Source organism: Ochotona princeps, chromosome 10 (genome assembly GCF_030435755.1).
Source record: "Ochotona princeps isolate mOchPri1 chromosome 10, mOchPri1.hap1, whole genome shotgun sequence".
Taxonomy (NCBI): Eukaryota; Metazoa; Chordata; class Mammalia; order Lagomorpha; family Ochotonidae; genus Ochotona; species Ochotona princeps.
The window spans coordinates 24,231,984-24,244,396 of record NC_080841.1 but is presented as its reverse complement, the minus strand read 5'-3'; the positions used below and the strand labels follow the sequence as shown (position 1 = coordinate 24,244,396).

Sequence of the window (12,413 nt, the reverse complement as noted above, 5' to 3'; positions counted from 1 at the left end):
AATCAAGACCAAAATAAACAATTGGGACCTCATCAAACTAAGAAGCTTCTGTACAGCTAGAGAAACAATCAACAAAGTAAAAAGGCAACCCACAGAATGGGAGAAGATCTTCGCACACGACATAGGTGATAGAGGGCTAATATCCAGAATATACAAAGAGCTACAAAACAACCAAAATGTCAAAACAAACAACCCACTCAAGAAATGGGCACGGGAAATGGGCAGACACTTCACAAAGGAACAAACCCAAATGGCAAATAAACATATGAAAAAATGCTCAAGTTCCCTGGCAATAAGGGAAATCCAAATTAAAACATCAATGAGGTACCACCTAACGCCAGTAAGACTGGCCCACATGAATAAAAGCACCAACGACACTTGTTGGCGAGGTTGCGGGGAAAAGGGAACCCTACTCCACTGCTGGTGGGGCTGCAGGCTGGTACAGCCTCTATGGAAATCAGTATGGAGAATATTCAAACAACTCAAATTCAACATACCGTATGATCCAGCAATAGCACTCCTAGGAATATATCCAGAACACTTGTTCTATGAGAAACCAACATGTACTCCTATGTTCATAGCAGCACAATCAGTAATTGCAAAAACATGGAAACAACCAAAATGCCCATCAACAGAGGATTGGATAAGAAAGCTATGGTTCATCTACTCCATGGAATACTACTCAGCTATTAAAAAAAACAAAATGCAGTTCTTTGTGGCCAAATGGGCCAAACTGGAAACCATAATGCTAAGGGAAATGAGCCAATCCCAAAAGGTTAAATACCACATGTTTGCCTTAATTTAAGATGATATGATGTTATGTATAACATGTTACGTTTTGAATGTTATATGTTGTGTATAAACTAAAATTGAAGTATAGGTGAGGTGGTCACAGAAGGTGGCTGGGAACCCGCATTTACTTTTAACATATTGGTTACTCATTACTATGTCAATTAATTCCATAATGATGTAAATTTTTGCTGATGGTATGTTGGAGCTTTCAATTGACTGGGACGATGCTCTGCTGGCTCTGTCTTCAGACCAGAGAGGGTATACCTAAGAAGCCGTTGGACTTGACTAGACAATAAGATGCTGGACTCTATGTTTGGTATACGCTTGCAATGGGGGAATCTCAACTGAACTTGAGCTGTGGTTATGCAACAAGGTGGAGGAATCCACCATGGTGGGAGGGTTTGGGGAGGGGTGGGGAGAACCCAAGTATCTATGTAATAGTGTCACATAATACAATGTAATTACTGAAGTTAAATAATAAATATAAAAAAAAAAAAAGAAGATGATTACATTTCTCAAGCACTTTTTCATGAAACTGAAATGATCCTGCTTCTTTATATTCCCTCTGTTAACATGGTATAATACATTGGATTTCATGTATCAACCCACTTTTGCATTCCAAGAATAAATCCTATGTGGTTCTGTGGTGTAATCCCTCTAGTATGCTATTAACTTCAGTTTGCTAATTTTTTTTAAAGAATTTGGAGTGGATGGACATTAATGTGTGGTTCTCTTTATTTTTAGTGATTTGTTTATTTATTTGTTTTTGTTTTTGTCTGGTTTCTGATGTCACCATCAGAATAACCCTCGTCTCATACATCAAATCAGGAAGCACGCCCTTAAAAGTGTATGAGAGTGGCAGTCAGCTTCTCTTTAAATGTTTGATGAAATTGGTCATCTAGACCAGTGCTTTACTTCATTGAGTGGTTGTTGATTAATGATCTAATCTACTAGTTGCAAGTCTATTAAAATTTTCGTTTTTGGACTGACTCAGTAATAGTATGTTGAATATCTTCATAATTTGGCTAATTCATCTCCTGGGATGCACTTTTGATCAATGAATTTGGACAGGGAGTCTTGGAAATAGCGGTTCAGAATTCTTGACCTGTTTTAATGTACTTTATATGTTTATCCTTAGTTAAATATTATCTAGTGCTTTCTAAGATTTATGTACTTATTCTAGAGGCAGGGTTACAAAGAAGAGATAGAGGGGGAGAGATAGGGAGAGAGAATCCAACCCACATCCACAGAGTCACTCCCAGGTAGTCACAGCTGGGCCAGTTCAAAGCCAGGATGCTAAAATTCTATTTGGATCTCCCAGTGGGTGACAAAGGTCCAGATACTTCAGTCATCTTCCACTGTTTTCCCACGTGCATTCTAGAGAGATGGATTAGAAATGTAGCCACTGGGATGCAAACCAACACTTACATGGGAAGTTAGTGGTGCAGGTGACAACTTAATCCACTGTGCTGCTACAGCAGCTCCCATTGAGTATTTTTCGTATCACTTATGTAAGCATTTGTTGCTAAGTTGTAAGATAACCACACATCCCACAGAGCCAAATGGAATATATTTTTATCTTTTGCTAAATTGATCTCATTTAAAGCATTTTGTTTTGTTAAATACATATAGTTTAAAGAATTATAACCATAAGTCATATAAACCTACTGATACTGGCTTCTGAATCCATCATACTTTTAAAAATTACACTAAATAGCAGTATATTCCTCAGCATTTTTTTCATGTCTGCTACATAATCCACAATCCTTGTTACTAGATTTAATGTAGTCATTTATTAAAGGAAAGAATGTAGATAGCCTAGTTTTATTTTTTAAATGGCATGTGTGAATAAACATGACCCTTTATCTTTAACACAACAGTTTTGGGTTGTGCTGAGATTTTGCCACTCCAACATGATAATGTTCTATTGTGTTAATTCTGTCATTCAGTTGGCATCTGCAGCATGATTGGAATAAACATCAATTGTGAATTGCAGCATATTTTAAAAATTTCTTGCAGTGATTGTTATCATGATGGTTTGACAGGTGAAGTGTGTTGTCCAGATGAACAGCACACTCGGGTTTCCGTGGGCATTGGCGACTCCTGCTGTGGCAGAATGCCATATTCCACCTCAGGAAACCAAATTTGCTGTGCTGGGCAGCTGCATGATGGCCATGGGCAGCAGTGCTGTGGTGGACAGATTGTGAGCAGAGACTTGGAGTGCTGTGGTGGAGATGAGGACGGGGTGCTGTACAGGCGCCTTCCAGGTAAGAGGCCTTGCCTTCCCATGGTGGATAGACAATGAGATGGTGATAAGTTTGCACTAGAAATAAATAAGTCTGCTGCCTATTGAGAGCTTATATACAGTTTACACATGTAAAAGCAAAGAAGAATAGAGTGGAGTAAGGAAAGGTACTGTGTTGAAGGTGCTACGTGTCTCTTGTGTGAGAAGGGCACAGGAGAAAATGAATGCTGTTAGGGACTGGGCAGGTAGACCTTTAGATGTCAGCATAAGTGGTTGTCTGAATTTGTGTTTCTGTAACTAAATGGAATGTAAGACAAGCTAGAGAAAAGGGGAGGAATAGGATCGGAAATATTGTAAGATTGATTGCTATAGTGGTGTATTTAGAATGCAATTTGTTATCACATTACAACCAATAAAAATTTCATAGAGAGAAATATTTAAAATGATTAACATGATGACATATACAATATTGTATACTCTTTTAAAAAATCAAAATAAATACATGTCTGTGTTACCCTAAAAAAAAGAAATAAATAAGTCAGTAATTAAAGTTTACTTATATCCAACACAACTGGAAATACATCATATAACAAATTAAAAGGTAAGCATGCAGATTTTGTCTGCAACGGATGCATTTTATACTGGATCAAAATATTTTCATTCAAAAACGATTATATTGCAAAACTGTAATGATGATGTTGCATTGCAGTTCTTCTGTTCTTAGTCTTGTCATCATTTGTAGCTATGAAACTAACACTAATATTTGTAGCAACCATTATCCTTGAATACTTACTATATAATAGGTACTACATGCAGTATTTTATGTTATTACCCCAATGAATCTTTACAATAGTCTTACAAGATAGATATTGTTATTACTCACACTTTTTAAAATAAGGAAAATTAACTGCAAAATTGTAAATCTAAGAAAGAAAACTAGAAATTCTCACTAATGCAAAAATGTCATCAACGTTGTATAATCCATGATATCTACCACCCTACTCCAGGCATGTTTAGCATAGGCCTTGACAACTTCTTTATATAATAAGTGCTTTTGTTTCATAAATGAGAACAGAAAGACAATTAAACATGTCTTCCTATGTGATTAACCAAAATATTTTTTAATCATTTAAGGTTTGGAAAAGTATATAAGTTTCACAATGTATCATTGTAATGTTATGTAAATGTGTAGGATCATTGTCAAATTTGGAAAGCTCTCTTCTGAAGATCTGTCAAGATTTCAGGGAATATTAATTTTTCTTAAACTAATTTACAGAAATTTGTCAGAAGTGTTTGCTGAGCTGAAATTAGTATTCTGTGCTTTGTGGAAATTTTTTATTACTGAATTTGAACTGTGTGTTATCCTTGAAGTCACTATTTTGTGTATGACTCAGAAAGCATTATAATGATTCTCAATGTATTTGTGAATTACCCTTCTTCATAATATAAATTATAAAATGTTCAGATTATATATTATTACTTGATTATATCTCTATCATTTTCTTTGAATAATTTACCCACTGAGTATGATATGAAGTTTACTTTGTTTCACTCTTCTTCTTTTGTCTCATATTACATTGATTTTTCTGTGCATATTTCCTCCTTTCCAGCTTCCCTTTGTAGGCTCTGCATTAGGAATCTATAATTTCTAGTGTTTTTAATCTTTCCAAATTGTAGCTGAATTGTCTTATTCAATCTGTAACATTTATAGGCAGGTAATTGAACCATATAGCTATAGATTCTGGATCCAAATGAAGTATTTCCCAGGCTGAAATTTTCTTTAGTTACATTTAAAAAAAATGGCCATTTTCACTCCCCTTAAATGAATATGAGGGCCCATAAGACAAAAGCATGTTAAAGATGTAAGAGTAAGTAGCCTTTGCAAATTTTAGTTAAAAATTATACCTCCACCACTTGTGTAATAATACATGATCATCTGACTTGGTAAGGGCACACTTGAGCAACAAACCCTGAAGCGTAAGTTTCATTTACTTTTATGTAAATCTATCCTCCAGCTACCGCATGTGGAAATGGCAGTTCTTCAAACATGATGATAGCACATAATAATATTTTGATAGAGAGGGACTGTGAATTCTCTGTCTTTCCGTAATTTATTCTATTTTAAGAAGCCATCAAAGGGTTGTATATGATACAATCACAGTTATTCGAATTATTATAGTATTATTGGTGAAAACCTAGCCTCTCAGCATTGTGACTGTTCCTGTATCAGTAAGTATTGTTAAATTAAGTTGTATACAATTCATTTTCAGCCATTTCAAGTTGGGAAAGACTGAATTCCTTCTTTGAGTCAAGCAAAAACCCCTTTATTTCTAGGTTCTTATTTTTGTCTTTGGAAAACTAATAAGTATGTTTCTGAGATATTTATAAACTACCCGTCTAAATTCACACTGACCTTACGCATTCTCAAGTTTTAAATGAAACTCAATGGTGTAACATTTAGAGGAAGATTATAATATGTACACTATCAAATGTTTACTGATCTCATGACATTTTATTGATTATGATCCACCTGGGTCAATAGATTGTCTGATGTACAATAGTTGTAGGTTTCTATTAGGATTTTTTTTTCAGTCTAGTAATTTAAGAAATACCTCCAATAGAGAGTATGAAGAGAGATTATTTGGTCAGGTTTGACAAGCAAGCCAGAAATAAAAGGGGGGGCACACAGACAACAAAAACCAAAGTTTGGTAGTGGATGATATATTGTGTCAGACTGTGCCTTAGAATCCAGTATGAATACACAGTTACTTGAGAAATTTCCCTGTGGGTTCTGATCTTGAGATGTTAGTGTGTTAGCTTTTCACTGCTTTACTAAACACTGGATATGAACTTGGGGAAGGGAAAGGCTGATATCAGTTTACAGCTTGAAACTACATGTCTCGGGTTGAGCATCTCTGTTAATCTTCACTGGATGGATGCAGAGGAATGATCACATAGTGACACACAGGAAGCTGAGAGAAGAGCCATGCCCAACTCAGCTTAAATAACCAACTCTCTTGCAAGAACTGGTTTCTGAGGTCAAGTTCCCAGTGACTAAAGCCATACCTCAAAACCTCCGATGGTGTAATTAGATAAAATATTCACCCTGAATCCAGTCAACCCCCTTAATATAAGATTTCAGAGTTTAAACTTCGGTTAGCAATGTTGGAATAAGAATTTGGAGCTTTTCAGAATGGACTGTTTTATAAGTGAGAAAGACATGTTTTGAATCCAGGGATGGAATATTATACATTGAACAGAATTTAGCTCCCCAAACTCATATGGATGTTTTAATGGATAGTCTCTGAGGTAACTGCAGATTGGGTCCGTTCCCATCACCAAAAGGGTAAAAGTGCATGGAATAACGTGTGTGAAGAGTTTTGTCTTTATTAGTTTTATAAACACCAAACATTTCTATTACTAACATCACATTGACTAGAAGTCAGTTATCTGTTGCCCACCAGGATAGCAGATGATTAGATGATTTGTTTAGGAATATCTTGTGTATGTGGTCAAGGAGGGATTCTAACTCCATTTCAATGGCTGTAAAGTCTGTGTTCTTACCCTCTGGCAGTACTCTGATACGTGAACAAGCGTTGAGCGATCCAAAACTCAAACCAAATCAATGTTCATTATATATTGTGACTATGCTCTATATAGCATATCAGAACAACGCAAAGATCTGGGGAAGGCAGGGTCTTTACAGAGTCCATGATCATGCATTATGCTGTAGAAGAAAGTGTATTGTATATAAATGCCTGGCTTAAGACAATTTTTCTTTAAGTGTGTGCTTTTTACTCATTCTCTCATAAGCATAAAGTGTAGTTTCAGAGATTTCATGTAGTGATATTGCAGAAAATCAAAAGAAGAAAGAAACATGAAGATTTGTTTGTCTTCTACCAAATGGCATGTCAAGAGGTCTACAAAAACAGAATATAGCATCATTCCTTTTTTAATTTGAAAAATATGTTTATTTTTCATGAGTATGCAAATGTGTTATAGCTTTATTTTTTTTTTAAAGATTTTATTATTATTGGAAAGCCGGATATACACAGAAGAGGAGAGACAGAGAGGAAGATCTTCCGTCCGATGATTCACTCCCCAAGTGAGCCGCAACGGGCCGGTACGCGCCAATCCGATGCCGGGAACCAGGAACCTCTTCCAGGTCTCCCACGCGGGTGCAGGGTCCCAAAACTTTGGGCCGTCCTTGACTGCTTTCCCAGGCCACAAGCAGGGAGCTGGATGGAAAGTGGAGCTGCCGGGATTAGAACAGGCGCCCATATGGGATCCTGGGGCTTTCAAGGCGAGGACTTTAGCTGCTAGGCCACACCGCCAGGCCCTATAGTTTTATTTTTAAACAAATTAACATATATTTCAAAAATTTGCATTAAATTCTGATACACTAATATCAAAACTATAAGCTATATAAATAAAGGCTATTTTTTTTGGTCCTTAACAACTTGTAAGAGAATAAGGGGATCCTAAACTAAAATAGAAATACTGCTGAAAGATGTGATGATGTCAACCAGAGATCTGTCGCCATTAGTCACCCTGTGTCATGACTCTCAGGACCATTTTTTCTGTTAAGTAGTTAAAAATATTAGTAGATAGAAGACAAAAGTGTTAGCTTCCCTATACCCTAACAGATAACCAAATAACAGATAACCCAATATCTAAAACTGACAACCAAATATATAATTTTAGTGTGTTTGTTCATTTCTATCCTTTTTTAATTCATCGGTTGCTGCATTCCTTTATTTAATATGTGTTGTGCAGTGACTATATTTAAAATGTTCATGGTAATATGTAACTATGAAAATGGTCAAGATTTGACTTGGATCCTTTAGGGCTTACACCCTAACCACAGAGAAAAGCACTAACACAGTTACATATAGGCCATTTGAACAGGGTGAATGAATCAGTATGTGCCTGTTCTTAAGACTGAAGGATCAACTAATGAAGGTGACAAAGGGAGCTGGTTGTGGGTCATACCATTGAATTGGGATCAGGAACAATGAATAGGGTTATAAGACGCGTGGGTGAGGTAAAGTATAAAATCAGCAATTTGTAAAAACATATCCAAGGAAGGTTGAGCAAGCTTCAACTAATTATAGGAATGCACTATGTGCATGGGAGTGGAAATCAATCTGGAAATTCTGGGCAGGTCAAACAATCCAAACTTTATTTTGAGAAGAGGCAATGTGATGATGACAACGATGATTTAAGACTATTTAAGTTACAATAGAAAAATGAATGTGAAGGAAAAGAGAGAGAGAGAGAAGTCTTAGCATTGTTTCCAAAAAGTAAAAAGAACCTGCTCGAAGAAGGGAAGCAGAGGTGAAGATCCACTTGGCCAATGGTTTACTTACGATCTCTTGAAAGTTTTAAGCCCTCACATGTGATAAAAATATATGGCATCACACAAAATTTCTCTACACCTTTAAACACTCTTAAAGTCCGTCTATAGACCTTAATTTCTGGATCAATTCCTGCCTCAATGTGCTGTTATCTGTAGTCCAACCTTTTTTAAGTGGTGACTTTCCTCAACTTCCAAGATGAGCTCTTGAGTTTCTGTTTAGGCTCTGTACCTGCACCAATGTGACGCTGGTGATCATGGTGGACTGAAAGAATGATACATTGCTTCAAAAGAGGAAAAATATTACTTTATACTTTTAGTTATCTATGAATTTATTTTTAGTGGATAGGCAGATCAGATTTACAGAGAGAAGGAGAAACAGAAAAAAAAATCTTGCATGTGCTGATTCACTACCCAAATGGCCACAACGGCCAGAACTGAGTCAATCTGAAGCCAGGATCCAGGAGCTTTTTCTCTGTCTCCCATGCAGGTACAGAGTTCCAAGGCTTTGGGTCATGCTCTACTGTTTTTGCAGGTCCCAAGCAGGGAGCTGGATGGGAAGTGGAGCAGCTTGTAAAGTGAGGATTTAGCCACTAAACCATCAAGCTGGGCCCTTTTTGTTATATATATATATACACACACATACACTATATATATGTGTGTATATATCCACTATATATATACAGAGAGAGAGAGTCTTTTGACCTTCAAATAGATTCTGCATGTCTTTCTCCTGTCTCCACTGCTGCTTGTCCCTGTCGCCCCAACAATATGACCTTAGTGACCTTCCAGGCTGTACAAGTGGCCCCCTTTCTCCTCACCCAAGCAATACATCATTCCTGCAGCACAAGTGTTTGGCCTTCGTAACATTGTTCCTAAGACTGGCCTCTGTCACTGCCTGGCATTGTGTGCCTGCCACGAGACGAGGCTGGCTCGTAAAACATCTCTTTATGTACTTTATTACTTAAACTCTTTTTATTTGCCTGCAGGAGCCCTTTAACAAAATCACATTGAATTGACTTTCTCACACCAAATCAAATCTCCCTGGTCCCAGTTCAGTTGTCTTTGTCAATATGTATTTTATAAATGGAGTGAATTAACAGATGCTGTTGGAACAGAAGTGCTGGGGTAGCATTTATGTTTTTAGTGCTCTCTCTGGGCAGATGAGTTGTGTAGGAGTGCAGTGCAGGTACCTCGGGATGAAAGTCAAGCTTGTCATTTCGGTGGATACGCATTCTTCACCATTTTCTTGGAATATATTTTGAACCTCTGTATTCCTCACTCTCTTCTTAGTGTTTGCTTGTATGGCTTTATTGTTTACGCCATTAATCTTGCGTTGCACTTGATTATGTCTCTTAAACTAAAAGGTGAACATTAAAACCTGTCTGTTATTCACAGAGGACACAATTTCCTATTCACTGTGGGAAACTGATCATGATATTCCTCATGGATAAATTCCCTTATTTCTATTATGAAGTTGGTCCATTGCAATCTTTGTATGAAGCTATAAGTTGAAATTGCTTTTGCAAAAAACTTGGAGTTTCCATGTTGTGGCCTCTAATTGAGCAAAGTGAGTGACTACCTGCAGTAAAACAGATGTTGAGTAGGACAGAACCGGGGAGCTTGGTAAAGTGGGACGCACAACCACAAGAACCCAAAGAATGAAATTTGAGATTCCATGTATCAGTGTTTTTTGTTTCATCTCTCTAATCTCTCTATCTTCTCTCTCTCTCTCTCTCTCTCTCTATATATATATATATATATATATATATATATATATATATGCCATAATGTATATTGAAAAGATTTGTGGAGAATTTCTAGATTGCCCCTCCATGCTCAATTTTGTGGTGTTGGCCACGGGGACATCTACTGGTAAAGGCAAACATGAAATGTTTTTTCATGCTCTATTCACTAACTTTTTTTTCCATCTTTCTTCTAAGTCTAAAATATAAAATCCTATGTGTGAAAATATGGTCCCATGATTGAATATACAATCTGTTCTTTTGTTTTGTCACCTGTACTGAATTTTTCTCAAAAAGGTGGTCCATATTTTCTGGTTTTGTTTTAGAACCAAAAAATATAAACAAGCAAGAATAGTAACAAAGTAACAGCTTTATGGGTTTAACCATTTAGAAAAAGTCTGAGAAATATGATCATAGATGTATTTCTTCTCAGTATTGGTAGCACACTGTAGTGAGAGCAATACTATATTGTAATATAACAGTTGGAAATGCAGTATGTTCTGTGTGACCTGAAAAATAACATTCACTAGTTCAACATGTACAGTACCATTTTAGTATCATGTGCATCGTGTTCAGAGAAGCTTGCTACCTTTCTACAAATTTAATGAACAACCTCTGGAAGAACAGACAACCATCAATTATGCATGACCTATTTTGTTTTCTTTGGGCATCAAATGTGTCAAAGTTCAAAAGTCAAGTGCTACATGTGACGAATTAGGTAGTGGTCAAAAGCTATGGCAATGCAGTTTCGGAAGATTGTCTGTCTCTGAATTTGCAGCTCATTCATGCTGAAGTGATGCACTATGGGAATTGCTACCAAACTCTGCTCTGCAACATCTGCTCTCCCTAAGTGAGTTAGTGCACGTCAGACATCTTTATGTCAGAATATTGCAGTGATGGATGCAGTCTTCAGAAAATGCTGCATAAAAATCTGGTGTGCCGTTCTGGCCATTAAGTGAAATTACTATTTAAATTAATGGCACTGTCACAGTTTATCTGTGGAAAGAATGAACGCTGATTAGGGTATTAAGTAATTAGCAATTTATCACACTGCAACAAGGTTGATAATAATTAAAGAAGTAATGGTTTACCGAAGAAACTAGAAAGGGAGTCACTTTGTGTTATGTGGGCAAAATCTTGGCGGAAAATTTCAATTCAATAAAACAAAGATGAAGCACTCCATGAAAGAAAGCATCTTTTCCTTTTCCTAGAGTAAAGGCAGTTCATTCTCAAAATTTTCATTGCTCTGTAAAAAAAAATCCATTGGTGCAATGAGATGACTGGCTAGGATCTTTGGATTGGGTCAATGTCTGTGTTTTGGTTTTGAAGTTAAAGCATAATAAAAGCAGGGGGGTAATTTGGGAATAAGAGGAAGGGGAAAGAGCCAGCTCCTGAAAAGGGAAGGTTTCCGAGTATGATTGCTCTTTAAAATCAAAACATGAATTCTTTGAGGAAAATTTCTAGAGCAAAAAGTGACCCTGAAGAAAGCAGGTCAGTTAAAAAATCAGAAGGCAGTATGCAAACGTGCGAACAATGGAAAATCGGAACTGTGGGATTTGCTTTTGTGTATTCTGTGTGTATGTGTGTGATGTGGATTCATACATTTACCTGCCATCATCAACACCCTGTGTATTTGAGGTAAGTTTTTCAAAAATGCTGACACAGTTAAAATAATGAGTGACGCAGTCAATTTTGAATTAGCTGCTTTGAAGTGTTGCCACATTTAAATGACCGTGGCATGTCAGAAGTCTGTGTTGATCAGTGTATATCATTGAACAAAAATGAAAATGTTTAAATTTTAGGGGCATTCTTAACATCTCAGTCAGCAAGGTAGATGTCTTTCGAGCTACATACAGATCAACTTCTTCCGTAAGACAGGTGCCAAAACGCAGTCTATTTCCAATGACATTTTTAAAAATGCACTAAAACTCTTTGGTCTATTATCGAGAGTGTTTTTATAATGTAAGGTGTTTGTATGGAACCAGATTAAACAATTCAGGGCCCCAGGGCACTTTGAATTTGAAGTTCTCTCTGTTATCAGTAGAGACTAATAATAAATAAACAAAATTTGAATTAAAATAAATAATTCATCACTTTACACTGCTCTATAACCAGATATAAATTCTAATATGATAGCACTGTGACATGGTGTATAGGCACCTTAATTTCTAGTTTAATCTGACTCCAGAGTATTGTTTATTTATTCATGCTTTTATGTCTAAATATCTGTTGTATTACTTCCATGGCAATATCTCAATGATACGAACACAGGCAA

At 36.5% G+C, this 12,413-nt stretch overlaps 1 protein-coding gene across 1 annotated transcript in view; it reads left to right on the top strand.

Annotated features, from left to right (window-relative positions):
- USH2A (usherin) overlaps window positions 1-12,413 on the top strand; it is a 641,433-nt gene that overhangs the window by 486,898 nt on the left and 142,122 nt on the right. Inside the window, exon 49 of the mRNA XM_004578639.2 lies at window positions 2,838-3,059. Coding sequence (XP_004578696.2) covers window positions 2,838-3,059 — 222 coding nt within the window. The remainder of the gene's footprint in view (window positions 1-2,837; window positions 3,060-12,413) is intronic.